The sequence below is a fragment of the Euprymna scolopes genome, chromosome 20, assembly GCF_053919585.1.
Source record: "Euprymna scolopes isolate OS-2025 chromosome 20, ASM5391958v1, whole genome shotgun sequence".
NCBI lineage: Eukaryota > Metazoa > Mollusca > Cephalopoda > Sepiida > Sepiolidae > Euprymna > Euprymna scolopes.
The window spans coordinates 31,715,941-31,738,067 of NC_136501.1; the positions used below are offsets into that span (position 1 = coordinate 31,715,941).

A 22,127-nucleotide genomic window follows, 5' to 3' on the forward strand; every position below is an offset into this window, starting at 1 on the left:
AAAAAAATGCATATTTGCAATGGTGGAAGACCCAGCAATATGTAGATCTTTGACCAGAATCAACAAATCATGTAAGGTTCATGATTAAAACTCAAAGAAAATCATGACACACTAGGAAAAGTGTTGTGCATAGAAGATACAAATGTCTACTCCTTAAGGAATTGGTGAATATTACATATTGTTCTAATTTTGTTTCATCTCAACTCAATCATGTGCAGCATCCTATTTAGAAACTGTCTACAGTATATATGTTGTGTGAAACAATTGAACCTACCACATGAAGAGAGGTTATTCTTTTTTTATTTTTAACACTAGCATACACTGTCAAAAATGACAGTAGTGGTATGGGGTGAGAGGATTATGCTCTGCCAATGTTCGCACTAAGATTTATATAAAATCATGTCATTATTTTAATTTTTCTTAGAAATTTTTTTCATAGCTGGATTGTATTTTATGTATTGTTATTACTTAAACATATCACCATGATTAATTTATAACTTTTTCTTTCAGATTATTAAAGATTATTAAATCATTCATATTTTTCCGTAACATTCTCACCCATGTTAATCCAAAAACATCCTTTAGGTAACAGAAAGATTCATCTTCCATCATGTTCATGCTCGTCCTCAGACAACATTACTGACAAAAGATCTAGGAAGATTTGGTTGGGTAATCTTGCTCCATCCGACATATTCTCCTAACCTCCCTTTCCCAGATTATCATTTATTTTAAAAACCATTTAGATGGACATTTAGATCAACATTATGATCTAACTAATATTCCTGGTGAACCAAGTGCAAAAGAGATTCAGACAATTGCACTTAAGGGAATAGCGAGGATACTAAAAAGAGCTCTCGGTTGGTTTCAATAAAAAAGCGGGGCAATGCTGACAGCTGGTTTGGCTGCCCCAGACCCAGTATTACAATCTTCAAAGGAAGAAAAATAAAAAAATTAAAAAATGAGATTAAACACGAGTTAGATTCATATGTCACATTAGAACCTAGAGAATTTTTGAAAGCGAGGTATATATAATCTTGTTGACAGATGGAATCAAGTTATAGAGTAAAAGCTGTTATTTTTATGAATAAAGATTTTCAAATACAGTTTTTAATTTTCAAGATTAAATTTTAAAATCAGCAAAAACTTATATTTCCCCTACATTAAAATTAGGATAAGTCATTTTCGAATAAATTCTTTACAATTTAATTTCCCATGTATTTAAATTACTATAAGTCATATACAAATTAGGAATTAACACTTCTTTGTTCAATGCATTTTTTTTTCTCCATATAAGATGTGGGTTGCAGATTGGTCATGGTAATAGCGAGTGATTTTTATTTTGACATGCCATTGTCCGAGATCATCTTTGACAGAGTCATTCCAAGTTTCCTTCAGCCTGCCATTTCCTCGGTTGCGTGCCCATCAATTTATTCAATAAAAGCTTTGTTTAACATATTCATTTCAGTGTAGATGATTGCAACACAAAACCGACTTCAGTCTGGGCACTTTTACTCTTAATAACAGAGTCAGAGCTAATTCATCAAGATGCACACCACAAGTCTGCTGAATGAGAATCCACTCAAGTTTTAGAAAGACTGAATTAATGGAAGCCCAGCATTTACTTGCGTATAACATGACTGCTGCTGTTATGCAACAAGACAGTTTGTAGTTGGTTCGGACACATTAGGAAGATCTAATGTGGAGGTACACTTTTCCCACATGATCAGGACGAGGATGGAGTCTAACAGGAGGGTGTCTGGAGGTAGTGGTTCAGCTGGAGGCCATGTAATGAGAGGGACAATCGTAGATGGCATGCTTCGCAATCTCCTTCTCCATGCGACACTTCCTACAGATGTGTCAACCGCCCGATTGATTTTAGCGAGTCAATACTTCGATTTCAAGTGTTGACCGTTTTGCAGATGGCTCAGTAGCATTTGTTCTTTTCTACTTAGCTCTGTCAGACAGTGAAACTTCTCCCCTCGGTCACAGTAGATGTGTTTGATTCCATTGTGAGGTGCTGGGTCGCTTCTAGTTGTTTGTTTTATGGCCACTTTGGCTGATCAATAATGGTTGGTTGTTTTGTTTTACGGCATATCAACTCTTTTCAGGTTATTTAATGCCAAATCCAGTGATTATGAAGAAAAATATTTTAATAGGATGTATTTGTTTCCTTTTTTTTTTTTTTTTTTTCAAGTCAGTTTTTATTCAACCCATAGTTGGGACCCTAACAGGTACTACCACTCCAGGTCAGAGTGGACCTGGGAGCAATAGCAATTAAAGTATAGCTCCACACTCCCCAAAGCTCGCAAGCTGGGGCCACACCATCAGATATAGTTTAAGGTCATATCCAGGACCAATCAATAATGGTAGTCGATCTCAGCCTGGTTTATAGCGGACACCCCTCCTTTAGCTTGGACACCAAGTGAATGTTAATTGGTGCTCTTGTACTTAAAGGTCATAGAAGAATCGAAGGATTTTCTGCTCATCATTGTTGCAGAATGAATTTGACAGGTGTTAGGACTGAAAGCATTACAGAACTCAAAGGCTGTCGCTGATGATGTTTTTTTTTGTTTGTTTTTTCAAAGATGTTTTTAAGCTTGAGTGTCTTCTTGAGTATCTTGATTCCGTTTGGAATAAGGAACACCATCTGCCAGTCAGTATGGCGAAGGAGCAGTGGACAGACAACCAAGACAAGTAACTGCTGTTTTCATTAGGTTGAATATATACTGAATTATCTCCCTTGGTGTTCCAATGAATAGCTACTTATACATGTAGATATTGAAATAGAAACAACATTTATTTTTATATTAGAAAAGGGTTTTCTTTTCCCCCCTCATTCTATTTATGGCATGGTATATTAATCACTACCAGTGTGGCTGCCAATGATTAGTAAAGTCAAATAATTGGTGCCATTCCTCGGACGGATAATTATCCTATTAATCTTTCTAAATATACCACATTTGAAGACAGATTACTTTTGATCTCATTCAAAACTAAACATTGAAAGATGAAGAGTAGTTATCACAATGATTGGTAAAAGATAGTTGTGTGTTATTCATTCTGTAGAATCTACCATCTTTTAGATCTTCCTCTCAAAATGTATTTAAAAAAAAATGAATATAGGTTAATAAGAGATATGCAAGGGAGATAAGTTGTACAAGATATTTATAAAATCATATTTATAGAGTTAAGGACGACTGCAATTATATATATGTTCCATCATCTTCTCTTTGATCATGTGTACAACACATTGAAATCAAGAAATGTATATAAAATATTTAAAACATTAGACCACCTATGACACTATTTGTTAATATATTATTAAATATTTTTGAAATCCTTTAGGAGTTGGAATTTCCTTATATTTTCCACCTTATAACTATTCCACAGACTTTTTCTTTAAAAAAAATAAATAAATAAAAACACAAATCTTACAGTTAAATTCAAGAAATATGCATATTGATTGTGACTTTAATTTTAGGAGAACCGGATATGTTTAAACTATATTTTACTAAGATCCAATTCTTTCCTTCAATAGAACTTTCAAAAAAGAGTTATATATCAAAAAAAAAAAAAAAATCCTCTCTTTCCTTCCTCCAACTGCCCCCACCGACCGTCTCTCTAAGCAAGAAACAACAAAGACAGCTGACTGTTTTTTAAACAATTTACCAATAAAAATACAAAAATTTACTCTTCACTATGCACTAATTTAGTTCTTGATTACCTCAAGGGAGATCCATATTACAGTTTTTTTTTTTGTTTTGTTTTGTTTTTTTAAATCAAAATTAAACAGGTGTTGAACTTACTAGAGAGATCCTTGAGCAAACACGAATCACTCTGGTGAAACAGCATATACTTTTTAACGATTATATATATATATAATTTTTTAAAACAAATTTTGCTCATGCTAAAATATCTGAATGATGGCTGACCCCTCCCTGAAAAAAAATTAACACTTTTTTCTGCAGATATAACTTCAGTTGTGTAATCTCTATTTTCACACTCTTTTACCATGTCTTCGATAACCATTAAATGTGTTGGGATTCAGATCTCCTTCACTTAAATGTTTCCAAGTGTGTCTTACAAACCCGTTCTGGGATGAGTATTCCAAATAGTTAAAATTAAAAAAAAAAAAAAAAAAAAAAAAAAAAAAACAACACTTTAACTGACAATGTTTCACACTCGTACCAATTTTCATTTGAATTAGAAAAAAAAAACATTATAACATGTACACATTTTGAAAATAAAAATTCTGGCAATGATTTTCTTTAAACATATTCATATGTCAAAACCTGCAAAATAACTTAAATGACATTAATCATAACATTGGAATACATAATAGACAGACATATAAAAGCACATAAAATAACATATATAAAGTATTCAAAAAATTATATATTTTACACAGAAATACAAATATTTCATATTATCTGATAAGAATACACATAATGCAATACACATCAATGCAAGCAAAATTATAAAAAGAGAAGAAACATACAACTTATACATAAGAAATATTGAAGACAAAACCGATTCCAAGAAGATGTATATATAAAAAAAAAGTTTGACTGAAACTTTCAGTTTATCGCAAAACTCAGTTTTTTTGTTTGTTTTTTTATAAAATTATCTCTTAACACCAAGTAGTTTTAAATCTATGCATCGAAGCCTAAATTGTTGTAGTGATTTTTTATTTCTTGTTTTGCTAAATTTTTATGATGAACTTAAACAAGTATAAAATAATCTACGTTTATTTGTTATAGCTTTTGTCAGCTCAGACATGATGTCACGAGTTTGCAAGACTAACATCTCTGCCTGTACAATATGTCACTGCCACTACAACTTCTTGTTTACTTAACTTGTTATCAATAGGGATATGTTAATGAAATATATATATATATATATTACAAAGGAGTTACCACTTATCAAAGCCTGGAGGCCAGTCAAGGATAAGGGTTAACGAGTGTACGGGAAAATGATTAGTAGTGGAAATTTGGTAAATTGGATTACTTAAGGGGATGGCTCATCAAAAACTTGTTCACGTTGGACTTGAAGACGACCATATTGCAGTCAGTTTGAAAGCAGGAAAACGGAACAGTTCCACATTTCAAAATCGATAATTATTTTTTTTTTTTTTAAACAAATTTTTTGTTTTTTTATTACAACCATTTCATTATTTGCATGGGTTGTTTTATTATATTGGATCACAAACTGATATCATTAAAATGGATATAGGGTACAAAATGGCTAAGAAATGATTAAGAAACTGTCTCAGTCTAGAAGGAGTTCCCCTTTACTGACAAAACAGTGAAAATGATATATCAGAATAGATACTACAGTTTGCCAAATGGCCAAGGAGAACACTATGTCTGCTTTGTTTCGACTATTAGAGCTAAGACTGTGATGTTGGTAAAAAGATTCCTCAAACTAGACAGAGTATTCTAATTATATTTTTTTTGTCTATCCTTATAAAGCGATGGCTGAATATACATAACCCCCTTTACCAAAAGATCTTTTAAATGTGTAAATGGTACCATATAATGCAAATTCGCACATAAAATAACTGAAACTTTTCTAAACCACTAACTTCAGATGTATATGCTTTTTTTAAAGTTTTCGCCATAGCACTGAAAAATTAAATTCAATTGTTATCAATTTGATTTAATATATATACATATTACATGTTATCAATTAGATTTAAAATTTATTTATATATATATATATATATATATATATTACATTTTAATTCTGATTTACTAATATTGTTTTGCTTATTCAATATAATTTGGATTTGTTTTTTATATTTTTTTTTTTTTTACATAGGCATCTTTATTTATATTATATTTTTATTTATTTATATTCTTTTAAAAATCTATTGGTAAAATAGTGCCTGGTAATTCAAATGAAATTATGTTTCTTTTTTTTTTTTTTCGATAAAGCTATCTACAAAAATATCATGTGATCTAAATTTTCTGAAGCTACAAATTTGGGACTATTCAAATGCATCAGTACTGTATAGCTGCACAGAAGTCAGACGTATCTTCTATAAAATCATTGCTTTTAACTATTTGAGTTTCACATAGGAAAGATATGTGGGAAAAAAGTTCAGTAGTAAAACTACTTTTGAGCAAATATCTATAATTACCTTTTGCAATATGAAGTATAGCCTTTGAAAATATTGCTCCCATTTTCTCTCTCTCTCACAATAATTATGTATACAATCATCAAAAGAGGTTAAGATTGTTTTCTTTAAATATAAACCTTCCTGGAATGAGTATTGCTAAACATTTATGAACAAAATAAAACAAAAAATAAAACAAAAAACAACAAACCAAGCAAATTCAAATCATGAAAGCAGGAACAAGAGTCAAGGTTCAAGGTTCAATCTCTTTCCATAAAACTGTATCAAATGCCATCTTGTTGTTGGCCAGGATCAACATTTGTTTTCTCACATTTTTTTTTTTTTTTTTTTGTTCTTCCTCTTCAAATTTATTTCATTTATTTTTTAAGATAAAAGAGGCAACAAGGAGGCAGATACTTACAAAGCCATATCTTTAAGGTTACCATAGATGTCTTCATCATCGCTGGATTCTTTGGTTTCTAGGAATGGTGGAAATTCGCTAAAAGCAAACGAAGGAACACAAAAGCTAAGCTAGGCAAGCCAAAATAGCACAAGAATCTGAGAACGGTCTAAAAGCAAGGGATACCACCACCATCATCATCACAATTTTGACACCAGAAGAATGGTTTGTGCTAGTAGAGGCACAATCTAAGAATAGCAGATTGTCTGGAAGGAAATAGAGAACCAAAAAGATAGAAGCGAACAAAAGACTACAATGAACAGACTTTACAGACAGTATTTACAACAGCAACAACAAATCCAGCACAAAGAGAAATCTCCAAGGGTTAAGCCAAAAGTGAGAGGTAAAGAAAAAAATATGAAAAAAAAGTGGAGGAAAAAAATGGTGTGTGGGGGCTCAACATAATGTTCAATAGATGTAGATATTTCATTACAGATTTATTTTGAAACAAAAATGTATTGATGAAATAGTGCCTATTAAATTTGTAAATTAAAGCATGCAAAATAACATGGATATAACAAAATGCTTTCAATACTTCCTTTGCATCTAGGATCTATCTATTATTTAAAAAAAAAAAAAAAAAATTTTTTTTTTTTTTTTAAATCAAAGTTCAAATTTCTAAAGTTGACGCACACTAAAAACAGGTCACAAAATAACGTACAATGAGAATAATTTTATACGAAAAACAAATACAATTTGGTTCATTTTGTCACATGAAAAGTTTTGAAATTGCTTTAACATTAACTTACATTTGAGAAATGAATTTCTTTCAAATCAAATTTACAAATTTTGCAAAATTCGGAGATGTTTTCCCATAAATAAAGCAGTAACAAAGATGTGTTCAGTTAAACAGTTGAATGTAAAATCTGATTTTAAAAGTCTACATAAAAATATTACATATAATTATTAAATATAATTATTACATGTAAATATTAAATTTCATCTTACACATAATTTTTTTTCATGGAAAAAAATAACTCATTAAAATGGTGGAGCAGATGGTTGTTTGTAATTAAAAATCTATCCTTTTAGTTTCAAGAGTAAACCATCTTATTTTAAATCACACAATTAATTTAGTTTTTATATTGTGCCAAAATATTATTTCCGTATAGTTATGTTTTTTTATAGAAAATTGATAAAAGCAAAGGCCATCTTTCAAAAGCAATACTACTATGGTTTTCAAATCCAATTGTACTCATTTGTAATTATAAAATAATAATAAAAAGTAGCAGTCATAGAAGCCTAACTGATAATAGTCATGGTTAAAGACATTATGGTTAAGTGGGACCAACCTAAAACTTAAAGAAAAACAAATTATTTCATAAAATCCATCATGTTTATTAAGGTTCTTCATATCAGCCAATTTCACATCTTAGTAAAGCAGCAAAATCCCACCCCTTCATTGTTGAGGTCCCTAGATGCTGGAAAATCTTCTGTTCTAATAGTCTCTTCCATCAGACTGCATAATTTTGGAATCCCCCCTCCCCCATTTTCTGTTTCTCTGACTGTACTAGTATACAGAAATTCATGTGTAATGTCGCTGTTTAACTCCTCACATAGTCCTCTGTAGACATGATTTCAAATAGAAACTGCTTATGTTCAAGTGACAATATGCCTTATTGTGGGGGTGAATAGAATTTAAAGAAAAAAAAAAGCTATCCCATGGATTTTATTTAAATAATTTAATAATTCAAAATTTTGTATTGATTCCCAGGTTTGACAAGGTTACATCAGCCAAAACGACATGAGCATAAAATCCAAGATGAGAACTGTAGTCTGAATCGATAAGAATAATTATAAATAATAGATAAGAATAATTTTACAAAAGCGAAAATAAGATCTTGTTATATGGTTAAAAGTATAACAAAACAAAAAAAAAATTAAACCAACAGCAAAATCCCACTCCTACACTGTAGAGATACTTAAATGCCATAAAGTCTTCTACTCAAATAGCTTCTTCTCTCAAACTGTTAGACTTTGGAATTCCCTTCCAGCCCCCCTGCTTCCCTAACTGTACTAACATGCAGAAGTTCAGCTGTAATGTAAACATATATCAGTGCCTAACTCTCTACATAGTATCTCTACAAATCTGGCCCCAAATTATGACTTAGTAGCACTATGCCTGGTTTGGATTAAAATAACAAAATATATATATATATATATATATATATATATATATATATATGAAAAGAAACAAAATAAATTTAAATATAATTTTTGTTTAACAGAGACAAACATTTAACATTAAACAAAAATCAAATTGTTTTTATTATAGATGACAGCAAAGTTTTTTTTTTTTTTTTGCGTCAAAAACTATTAAGACGCATTTCGTTCCTACATTCACATTTCACAATTTTAAATTTCCATGTAATGTCAGCATCAGTTGCCCATCTTGGCTAATCAACCTACAAAAGCCCATATTGCCAAGAAATATTTTAAAAGTTACCTTCAGAAGGTTTTTAAAAGGGAATTCTTTTAACTCGATTTATAACCCTGAAATCACACCTGAGCTAAGGTTAAACTCATGTTAATAAACCCATAACTGCTGTGATTTTTATAAAGAGTGCTATTTATTATTAGAATATTCTAGAACCCTCTTGATCTTTCTGGAAAGTTCTGGGACCTTCTGGATTTTTTTTTTTTTTTTTTTTTAAATCTTTCTATTTCTTTTTCTTCATTATTGTAGATTTTCATGAAAGATATTCTTTCTGAAATGACAGATAAGACCCGTTTGTATTTAGAGAAGGTAAATTAAGCCCTCATGAGATTATATATATATATAAAGTTAAAAGTAAAAATGTGTGGATATTGTAAGACCAAAAAAGCAGCATTGGAGAAAGTTATTTAAAAATAGTAAAAGAAAAAGATATAGAGAAGCTAGAGAAATTTTAAAGTTATAAAATACAAGAAAAAAAGAGAAATCAAATGAAAACACTGGAGAAAAAAAAAACAAAGATTGAAATAATTGAATTGCAGTTCCCTCCTCAATGTAAAAATATTTGGTACAATCCCCTATAACAGCGAAATTCAGAAAATGAAAAAAAAAAAAATGATTAAAAAAGAAACATTGGTACCAACTGAGTTTTTGCATCAATTTTAACTAAAAGCAATGATACTACTTAATTGGTATGTCAGAAGTACTTAAATATTGCCAGATTATTAAAAAGAAAAAAAGTTTTCAATCTTTATCATAAAAAATTGTTGCCAAATTTCTTTAAGGTATAACAAGGGAAGTAACTCAGTTATATTAAAAACAAAGTAAAACGCAAAATTTATTTAAAAAATTAGCCACAATTACATGCTATTTACCTCCCTTTGGAACTCTGCAGTGTTTCTTAGCCAAATATTTTTGTCAATTTTCATCAAAAATGTTTTCTTTAATAATTTTTTTTTTCTACCTATCATTTTTCCTAATTTTTGGATATGTTCATTAATGCAACATGACAAGTAGAGACCATTGATTTGCTTTGAAATTCAATATTAACATTTTGAATTCTGCTTTTATAGTGTAGTTGCACCAAATAACTTTTTGAAATATATTCATCGACAATAACAGATAAGAAATTCTTTCAAATTATAAAACATCATAAGTAAACAGCGTATATAAACTTGTTAAAGATTGTTTACTTATGCATTCAACAATTTGTATATTTAATACTTGATAATATTTCTTTATATTTTCAAATTTTTTTTTTTTTGTTTTGTTTTTTGTTTTTTTTTATGGAAATCGCCCCAGACAAGGTAAGAAGCTCCATGATGTTAGGAGTTATTAAAAAAAAAAAAAAAAAAAAGTACAACTTCAAGGTGAAAACCTAGGCAATGATAAGTGTTAGATAGAATAGACTGAGCCAGAAAACAGCAGTCTTCCCCCTTTGTCAGAAACACCACTCAAGGACTATAGGACAAAATAAAGGAACTGAATTACAAAGCTGCCAAAAGTAAATCTAAGATCCACTTCCTACTATCCTTTTCAATTAAACATCCATTTATATACAGACATGGGTTGCATAGCTTTTAGAAATATACCAATTATGAATGACCATGTCCTCAGGATTGTGTGCAGCACAAAAGATTAATTACCAACCTATTTGTATACACTCCATAATGCATATTGATATCCCAGGTATGAGAAAGACGTGGTTGGAGACTGTAAGAAACAATTTGACTGAAGGCTACACTATGTATGTCAACCCTTTGGATCAAACCACATAGAAAACAGGCATGAGACCTAGTCTGGTTTGCTTACCCACGAGTCTGAAACATTTGTGGTATCCTAAAAAACAAAACTGAATGAAGATATCCACCATTGGACAAACTTATTTACAAAATAAAGATGCATATCATCACCGAGATGTAAGAGGCTACTGTGATAGGGACCAAATTTATAAGGGAAATAACCTAAGTGTGGAAGTGCAGTAGCAATATATTTGTTGCCATTAAATTTAAATTTCTGCATGTTGGATGATCGGATGAGCAGGAAGGGGATTCCAAATGCAAATAGTCAGAGGAAAGAAGCTATAATAGTAAAATATCTACTGGTATTTAAAGAGTTCTACAGTAAAGGGGTGAGATTTTGCAGCTGGTCATATGGGTTAGAGGTATTTTCTTTAAGGGCAAGTTCATTGGAGCCCATTCAGTGAAAGTATGTATAAAACAACAGGAATGCAACACTGCAATGATATAACAGTGACTGGAATTTGGTAGACAGTGGACATTTTATTAGAGACTTTTTTTCAAGCTGTCCAAGAAGGAGCAGTTGATGATGGTTGCACTAACCGAGATGTAACAACAATGCTCAATGCATGGCAAATGATTGCTTTGTAGAAATATAGGATATTGGCAGATGTGATAAGTCTTCTAGTCCAGTAGAGGGAGGATACTTTATTTTAAAGATTTGGCAGTATTTTATATTTTATTACAATTCATTATTACTAAATCAAAAATCCAAATAAAAAATACTGGTTCACAAAACCCATTATTGCTGAAGCAATTTGTTTTTCATAGTAAAAAAAAAAATCTATTACTTCATTGCCTTACTATGTTTATTTATACAAATATTGGCTACATATGTGCATACATGTTTCTGTAGTATCTCATTTCAGAGAGATCACATCATCAGGCCAAACATACTTCAAGATCAAATTTAAGACTTAAGTGTCTTGATTTTGATATTAAGTATATTTAGCCTGATGTAGTTTCTCTATAAAAAAGAAAGAAAAAAAAACACTACAGAAGCATGTATGCACACATGTAGCCAACAATGTTTGCATAAATAAACATACTATAAATACACTCTATTCATTTTTTGATAATTTTGATAATCACAAGAGTTTCAATAGATGTACATCAAGGAAACTAAAAATATACAACCATTATCTATATATCTATAAAAGTTAAAGTGTCTGTCTGTGTATCTGTGGGTCTACATTTCCCTACGCAATAACTCTGTCAATTTTAAGTCTACAGACTCGAAATTTGACATACAGGGTACTGAGATTTGGGAAAAGCGATGTGATCGGTTTTCGGCCAGAAATTTGGCGATTAAGGGGTCAAAGTTCAACGATTTGACCTTTGAGAACTCTACCAAACCCCTCCGACAATTTGGAGTCTAAACACTTGACATTTTAGATATAGGTTCATTGGACATGGATCTAACTTAACTTAAGCCCAAAACAATAAATGTTAAGGGGTCATAATAGAGGTCAAAGTTAAAAAAATTGACCACTTTTTTTTTTTTGCTCAACATACATCTCCAAATACAAATACCCGGGCAATGCCAGTGTATATATATATATATATATATATATATATATATATATATATATAAATATATATATATATATATATATAAATATATATATATATATATATATATATTTATATATATATATATATATATATTTATATATATATATATATATATATAAATATATATATATATATATATATATATATATATATATATAAATATATATATATATATATATATATATAAAACCTTGTCTGTATGTAGTATGGTCTCTCCAAACTACTCTAAAAAAATTTTGCTCTACCAACTTTAAACTTAATATATAGGGAACTAGCAGGGGAAACTCGGCGTTGCCCAGGATTGAATGATGATCAATGAATGTTTCATACTCCCATATTTTTCTTGTTATCAAAATCGGTAAAATAACTTATTTTTTCGATCAAATCGATTGATTACCTGCTCTAGATGGGGATTCAACGCGGTGCACCAAAAGGAAGCTTCATATGCTTCCCTGCAGTGACTTGTCCACAATACATTGTAGAGAACATACTGTTTATTCATATAATAGTAGAGATTTGAACCTGTGGAACTAATTCAATTTGGTTTTTAGCTAGTAAAAATAGCTGCTATGGGGTCAAAATGAAAAAAAAAAAAAAAAATCGCAACTTGGCAGGTGTAAGTCAACTAAATACGTTATTTCTACGCATGCACAAATATACATTTATACAGTAAAGTCGGTTGATTTTCTAAGTTTTCTTATTCATCTGTTAGCTCAGACGGTAAAAAATTAAGCTAGAGTACTAAATGTTTTGGCTTCAATTCTAACTGATAGATCCAAGTCATTCTTTTTTTACTTTTTAAATCATTTCTATGTAGTGGATACAATATAATAATCAATAAAGAATTGGCTTTATAATAATAATTCAGAATCTGCATAAATTAAACTCATATTTAAGTGTTTTTATGACCGAGCAAGATTGGACAACCTGCTTATATATATATATATATATATATTATGCACACACACAAAGTGGTTACACCTTTACAGCATATACATATAATCACATGTATACGTTTGAAAAAATATTGAAAGATCTAAAACGATCGATAAATAATACATTGATAAATAAATAAATAAAAAAACAGTAACAATTAGTTGTTGAATTCTTTCAACAAATTTTGTTAAAATGAATACTTGCTGTCCAAATATACAAAACATTTGGGTGTGACTTACCTGTACAAAGAAAATGGCTACATGTGTGTGTGTGTGTGTGTGTGTGTGTGTGTGTGTGTGTGTGTGTGTGTATATATATATATATAAGCCTGAAGAATCCTAAAGTGGATGAAATGCGGAATATTCAGTGTAGCTTAATCGCCATATACATTTTATAACTTACTAACTAGCTCTACCTACATATTGAGCACTTTTGAAGTAAATACTTAAAGTTTACGCATAAATTTATATTTTCATATATTAATTTTATGTGAGTAAATGAAGTAGTTATATATATATATATATATATATATATACACACACACACACACACTTATATATATAGAAAAAATGGTAATTAATAAAAACCTGAAGAGAGTGCTCAATACTATTGCAGAGCAAATATATTTTTTTTTATTACTATTTTATCTGCTTAATTACACATGTTTCAGTTACCGAATAACCATTTCTGTAAAATCTGATGAAGTTACTGGATCGTTGATACGATTCGGTAACTAAAACATGTGTAACTAAGCAGATAAAACGGTAATAAAAATTTATATATAAGTGTAAGCTCACTTACAACTAACCATAGTTAGGTTTAATGCAGGCACCTGATCATGGCAAAAACCTATTCTCAAACAGATTATCTGAATGAGTTTTTAAATAACTTAGAAGTGAGCTCCTATCAATAACAAAAGCATACGGACATAACGTGTATCAATTTTCTTTGTACAGCTAAGCCTCTTTCTCTTCTCCAACCACAACACATTGCACAAAGCTGTTGTGAATTAAATGTGAAATTATTTGACAAAGGGTTTTACAATGATGTTTAAAAAAGAAAAACCATTGTTCAGAGTTTCCACTCAGTGTTTTTGAAGTTTTCAAATTACTAGCAGGATTTGTGGAAACTCCATAGGTGCTTTCTCGCCGTCTTCTCTTCCTTCTTATAAAAGTATATTTCAGTATTGTAATTTTCTTTTTTTTAAACATTATAACTTCTTTATTTAAGATAAAAATTTAAATCTAAAAAGACTTTCTTATCCTAATTGTCAGCAAAGACAACAGAATCTAATCTATAACATCTTACTTGATTATAGAATAAGGTAATATGTAAAAGGCCGCTACTATGGAAGAACGTGAGAAAAAAATTAATTCTGGCATTAAAAATAGTTTTATTTTGTTCTTGTTACATATTATTAAATGGTAAATCATTTCCATTAAAAATCTAGTTAGTATTATGCATTTAAAAGTGAGAAAAGCATGTTCAAAAAGTGTTTTCTTTTTTACATAAACACTAGCGCGGGTGCCCAGCGTTGCCCGGGTGTTTGGAGGTGTGTGTTGAGAGAAAAAAAAGTGGTAGTGGGCAGGCAGGCTCGAACCCGTACCACGGAAAAAAAAAGAAAGAAAAAAATATGCCGTCTTTGCTGTTGCATTCATCATCAAAGCAGAAGTGGCAAAGGTTTAGATTAAAGCTCGTCAATCAAAAAGAGGGGATGACATTCGAAAATATTGGTGAAAAAAGCAACTTCTCCTTGTAGAAAAGTGCCCAATTGAGGGTGAAGGAATTAATGTTTTTGGTCAATTTTTCAATATTTGTCATCCGAAGGGTCGAACTTCAAAATGATACTGATCTTGTGAAAATCCGTCGCCTCTGTGGAAAGTTTTGGGCAGACATAAAGACAGGTGAGATTTATATAATAGACTAGCGGGGGTGGCCGGCGTTGCCCATGTGTTTGTTGGTGTAAAAGAAAAAAGCAAGTTTTGGTAAGTAGGCTCAAATCTGAAGCCTTGACACGAAGGTGGAAAAGAGGGGGGGGTAATGACATTTTAATTCAACAATTAAAAAGTTAAATGACAGATGTGTGAATTTAATGAGGTTAGACATCATGCAATAGTGGGATTGAAATCCCACAGTTAAGTTTGGCTGCGAGGCAGTTGTTTTGGTTTTGTTTCCTTAAGATGTTGGGGGGGGGGGCTACCCATAAAAAGGGGAGTGTCCAAATGAATAGCAATTGTTTGATATGACAGTTTTCACTGCATTGATCAAAGCTGATTTGCTTTCTGGACATCCCCGGTGCGAAAGCCGAGGAACACAAATCGTTTCAATTTAGTTTCACTTCATTTATACTAAAAAGCCGGAAAAACATGCGACAATGAAATAGCGCAAATTTTATAGAAGTCAATCAAAATAAATCTAGACACAACATCTCTTCGCAAATAATACATATTATGATCTGGGGGTATATAAACAGTTCTAAGAAATAGTAAACCCCCCCCCACACACACACACAGAACCCCGGCAAAAAAAGCCGTTGCTGGACATATAAAAATGCGTGCACCCCATTCGCCTTTCGTATATATATATATATATATATATATATATATAGATAGATAGATAGATAGATGACATTAGGTCAAATTCAGTTACTATTTTGTTTTGATTCAGCTTCTTCACATAATGTTAACACTTTTCAAGAGTGCTTTTTTTTCTTTTTTTTTTCAATTTTAGATGCATAATACAAACTGGATTTTCAATAGAAATGATTCCTCATTTATTAATATATATAACAAAACAATATAAAACTATTTTTATGAATAGATTTATCATGTTACTCCATGATCGCAATCTTTATACCTTAGAGAACAATTCATTTTTAGATAAAATCTAAATTTTTGGCAATTAATTTTTTGCATTTCAGCTTTGGTGATTGGATTATTTCATTTAATTCAATGAGTATGAAAGGTGATAATGTATGTACAAACGAAGGTATACAATATTATCATACAGTTAGTCACAGCTTTTTATCCATGCCTTAGCGGATAATTATGCTACATGTTAAAGTTAAAAAATAAAATTTCCAATAAATAAAAAAAAAAAACTATTTACTGCCGGTCTGATATTTAGATCCACAAGTTATCAATTCAACACTTATCAATCCCTACGAGCAATTCTTTCAATTATGCCTTCCTACCAAATTTGAAATTATATTAAAAAGCATCTATTTAACTTAAAGGTACTGATCACGAACCTGACCCAAGATCAGTATATTTTCCGACAGTTTACAATAAGCTTCTAGAAAAAGCCTATGTAATTAGCCAATCAGTTATCAGCTGTCAGAAGACAACACAATTATTTTTATTGGGGGGGGGGAGATAATTTTCTGGTACTTTTATTTAAAAACAAAAAAAATGTGTTCAATCATAATTGTTTCTATGCTTTTGTCTTTAAAAAAAAAATGAAATTGTTGATGATAAAAGTCAAAATTTAATATAAAATACATGTGAAATACGTTTGAAAACCAAATTACAACGCAATATTATGGAAATAAACAAACATTTATTTGTTTAAATTAATATTTCGGCATTATAAACCATCTTCAGAATATTATACATTTTTCTTTTTCTTGCCATGATGTTAAATTGAAGAGGAAAAAAAAAAACAGTAAAGAGTCCGTGTGTTGGTCTCTGTGCAGTAAAAAAGAAAAAACTGACTTTTTAAAAATTTAATATACTTTTCTCAAAAAAAAAAAAATCATATATACAGGGTGACAAAAAAAAAAAAAAAAAAAAAAAAAAAAAACGAGCCCCAACTCTAATTAGACCCTGTTTCTTAGTGTTTTGTCCGAATGAAATGAAACTTTGGTCATAACTAGTTTAGTATATTCAAAACATCACATCAAAACACTAGGGTCTTTGATCTTTTTTTCTCCATTGAATGTAAAATGCTCAGAAAAACAATTGAATGTCCTATTTTTTGTGGGGTCCCCCTGTATATATATATTTCTCCTTTCATAAAATTAAACTTATATTAAGTCCTATCTTTTTGTGCAAAAGTTTTGTTTCCAATGTTCTGAATTTATCGTCTGGCAGTTTTCATGTCAGCATTTTTTCCAACAACTTTACTGTAAACTGCTAGAAAAGGCTGACATGACCTTTGGTCAGGTTCTAAATCAGTACCAATTTAAATTACATAATTGTAAAGCCAATAAATTTAGAAAATCAATATGAAAATGCATGACAAATTAATCAACAATCACATTAAAATGAATCAACCATAAGCCAAAAACAATACAAATTAGATAACAGAATAAAATATACAGTAAAGATAAAACCGTTCACTATGCTGAATGATCAGAGATAACTTTAGAAATGGACCTATTAAAGAATTTACTATAAACAATAAATTAGAATAGAAATATTCCTGAAAATGATCGAATCAAAATAAAACATTGTAGAAAATCCATGTTGTATGTATCATGACAAATTAAAAAAGACCAAACAAATTTTGATATAATAATGGGGTATTCTGATGGAGCAGAGACATAAGAATTATTAGGATTTTATATATATTTCCCCAAAACCTCTGGTCTTTATGAAGGGGAGACTAAAACTTGCTGCCATGGTTTCAAATGATCTGAAATAACAGCAAGGGGAGATTTGATTTCAAATATTTCTCATGTTATATATCCCCTCTTTTGGAAATAGGGTATGTTATGAATATCTCCAGAATCAAATAATCTTTATACACTGTGAAATTTACTTTATGTATGAAAACCAAAGAAGGGAGATATAACATATGAGAAATATTTGGAATCAAGTCTCCCCTTGCTGCTATTTCAGATCATTTGAAACGATAGCAGCAAGTTTTAGTCTCACCTCCACCAAAGCCATAAGTTTGGGGGAAAATATCAGATATTTTGTAATTCATATGCAAAACTAGGAAAACAAGTGACTATGATTGAAATATTCGTAAAGGTGCAGTATCTGTCCAGCTACAAAAATCCTTTAAAATTACCACTATTATAGGTTTTGGAGAGTGCTGAAAACGCAAAGTTAAAATCCCAGGAAACGAGTAATTTCAATGATATTAATAAATTATTGTTTTAAAAAGTGGGGGATCACTTTTCTATATAAATTTAACGTAAAATAAACACCCACTTTTTAGTCGAGGTGGCCATAAAGTGGGTGTTCATTTTACATTAAACTAATATAGAAAAGTGATTGTGGGAAGTTGATTAGCTAGATGTTTGTTCACATTACATTTAAACTTCTGCATGATAATACAGAAAGAGAATTCTATGAGAATAGAAGACTTTCCAACATCTATGGTCCTCAATGAAGTGGTGGGATTTTGCTACTTCTTGGGTTCATCAGGAGTATGTACGCCAAGGGGGCACAAATTCGTTCATTAAAGCACATTCCATTAAAGTACTTGTAAAACAGGTACAGAGATGTAACATTGCAGCAATAGAATTGGGGTTGGAGTTTGGCCAATAGTGTGGGACCTATTAGATTTAAGACTCCTTTTCGGGCTCTAAGAGAAAGAGGGGGCTGTGGTAGATGAACCAGCCCACATATGGTTAATAGTAGTTTTTAGTCAGTTTTGTTGTTTTTTTTTAGCCCCTATAAGTGCCAATGAGTTTTCATAGCTGAATATGTGCACTGAAAATACTTTCTCCTTTAAATACAAATCATTCAGCTGTTAGTTCTCACACAAATCAAGGAGTTAATGTATTTGTTTCACATTGTCATTTATTTAAGCACACATTTTTTTGTTGTTTCAATTCTTATGCAGTAAATTGCAATAGACTAAGTATAGGAGAGGTGATGAATGAAGCAATAATGAAGGTATACCATACAGCAGTTGTAAAAACAATAGCTTTTTGTTTAACCATCAAAAAGCATCGAGGTGTTCCCCTAAATGTTAGGAAGTATTTTTTTAAAAAAGGGAAAAATATAACAAAAAATAAGAAATCAGTTTATCAGCAGAACAATGGCGAAGAAGTTGTTCACCAACATACACAAAGAGCAGCTGAAGTGGTATTGTTAATTAAGGTGTGTTAGATAAAAGATCGGATATAAATGCTGATATATTTAGAATTAGTTTAAGAGCATTTTGAGGAATAAAGGTGAGTTTTGTGACAAGAATAGTTGCAGACAGTCTTGGGTTTGCAATGGTTGCAGACAGTTCAGAGTTAGACTCAGTTGAAGGCAAGTTGTGACTTGGACCAGGTTGAGAGAGCTTTAGGACATCAAGAGGTGAACCTTAGCGTGTAGAAGGTCGATGGTGTCACACAGAGTGCCACTGATATTTACAGAATGTGTTGGAGTTTCTATTTTGTTATATTTCTTTATATTTGTAAACCCATGTGCTCCACCCTTCGGTAGCTGCTAATGTGATAAATGCTGATACAGACAGAAGAAAAAAGATTAAACCATGGAAACTAGGTTATGAGTTGGTGATGTTGTCAAGCAAGGTGGGAGATGAGGTGCTATCACGATATGTCATTTTTTAAGGCACTGGTTATGAAAAACATAACAAATTTCAAAGTGCCCAAAGATATATATATACTTTTCACCTATTTTTTTTATATTAAACAAGCCGAGCATGCGGGGTCCCCCTTCACAAGTGAATAACTCCATTCTTGACAAAAATTTATTTTCATCATGACTAATGTTTGTGCAATTTCTTTTTTTTTTCTTTTTTTTTTTTTAATCCAAGGTGTAGTTATTGAGAAACGTACTAACAAACGAACGAGAGTGAATTACTATGTCCAATTCCATCATTTGTCAGGGGACTAATTAAAAAATAATATTATTAAAAGACAGGTGAAGTACTCTTTAACCCTAGTAGGTAATTACATAGAGATGGTGATTCCATAAAAGCACTGGCCCCCATCACCATACTGAACATCCATCTATAAAAATCTTGTTTCAATTAAGGAAATGACTTCCAAAGAAATTCTGTCACTTTTTACTATATGTAATTTAAATAATGATCTCGCCAGAGATAGAGATTGATTTCCAAACGAACGTAAGAGCTGTCCAACATATCTCAGTATGTAAAATAGATGCTAAACCAAATATGATGATTTAACTATTATTTGTTTGTAATAAATGCAAGAATGTCTTATTACTAGCATTTACTATTACTAGTTTAATTTGTTGCTGAGAGCAAAAATGGTAACCATTTTAATTTACATTTGCTTCTGATAACAAAGATGGCTTCTTGTGAGAAATACTCTGATCAGAATAAAGTATATTTGTAAAAAATACAATAAATAAGTCGAATTACATTTTATTGTTTTTAACAAGAACTAACGTTTAACAAAAGTAAATGATTTGTCAAAATCAAATATTTATTTGTCAAAAACCAAAGCTATTGATAAAAAAATAATCAAGAAATAAGCCGGCTTTACTTTATTATATAGATAAATAAATTCTAAATAACTGATAAGATATCAGATTTATATTATGTTAACACCCGAGCAGAACTTCAGATGCTTGTTTTATGGCATATTAAGCCTGGTGATTCTGTGATCCACTTTCGATTCCACTGGGAAAGACCATAAATGTAAGGATCCGATGCGATTTAAAAGTCTACCTATGATTCTGGAGAGACATCTTCAGTTGATGGGTTGGTATTAAGTTGTACAAGTTGATGGCAAAATTCATTTATTTAATCAAACAAATGAAGTTATCTTCTGATGATGATTTTCTCCTCTGGTGAACAAGCGTGTTTCTAACTTGATTAAATGACCAAATTTAAAAAGTTTGTAAACACCCGTTAATGTTAGAAAACACACACACACACACACACACACACACACACACAAAAAAAAAAACCAACTACTCTTGAAAAATCAAATATTTAACTACTTTAATTTTGCATATGTTTGAGTTAGATTAACCTGATAAAAAATTTGTAGATGATACATCCTCGATAATCAATTTCAAGATAGTAGCCTTGCTTCAGTTGAACTGAGGTTTAATTATATGCTCTCTGAGGCTTTTCGAGAAGAGATTTGTTTATTATTAATCACCAGAGGCACTCCTGCCAGGAATGATGGTGTGATACTATCAACGTTCCCCCTCAAAAGTGTTAGGAAGTTTTTAAAAAAAAAAAAAAAAAAAAAAAAAAAAAAAAGAGTAAAAAAAACTATTAAAAAAAAAAAAAAGAAAAAAAAAAGAAGTTTATCAGAATAAAGCAGAATAAAGGTATAGGAAGTATGTTTGGCAGAAAGAAAATGGAGTGGGAAGTTGGTAACCAAGGAACACAAAACAGCTAAAATAGTATTGTTAATCAAGGGGTGGCAGTAATGGTGGAACAAAAGATCAGACAATAGAGGTCAATATATTTAGAGTTTACAGACAATCTTGAGTTTTCAACAGTTGAAAACAGTTGCCAGCTAGGAGGATCCCTCCCATCTGAGACAGATTGGTCGAAACCCGAGCAAGATCAGGGCAAAAAGAAGATGGCTGGGAACCAACACAACTAGACAGATAGTGATATACAATGTTGATGGGTTTCTTTTTCTATGCTGCATGGTGATACCACACACACACAGCTTAACTGAATTACATCAAGTACTCATGTTGCATTGTTTTATCATGGCATGATCACGAAGGTAATCATCGGGTCATGATGGAACTATTCAGGAAATTTTTTACAGGTCACAGTGCCTTTTCTTTTGTGCACTGGCTTTTTAATCCCGACCTTGTATCACACCTTCTTGCGGCTGAAAGGTAAATACTAAGGATTGGTAGATGTAGATTTTTGTTGATCACTGGATCATCCTTTTTG

At 30.9% G+C, this 22,127-nt stretch overlaps 1 protein-coding gene across 14 annotated transcripts in view; it reads right to left on the reverse strand.

The window, feature by feature from the left end:
- The window catches only part of LOC145241382 (proto-oncogene vav-like), a 347,285-nt gene that overhangs the window by 140,343 nt on the left and 184,815 nt on the right, over positions 1 to 22,127 (reverse strand). For 9 of the 14 annotated variants that reach the window (XM_080104292.1, XM_080104290.1, XM_080104285.1 and 6 more), the window contains one exon: positions 6,540 to 6,617. The exons of the other annotated variants lie outside the window; for them this stretch is intronic. In XM_080104292.1, the coding sequence (XP_079960418.1) occupies positions 6,540 to 6,617 (78 nt within the window). The remainder of the gene's footprint in view (positions 1 to 6,539; positions 6,618 to 22,127) is intronic. 14 annotated transcript variants of the gene reach the window in all.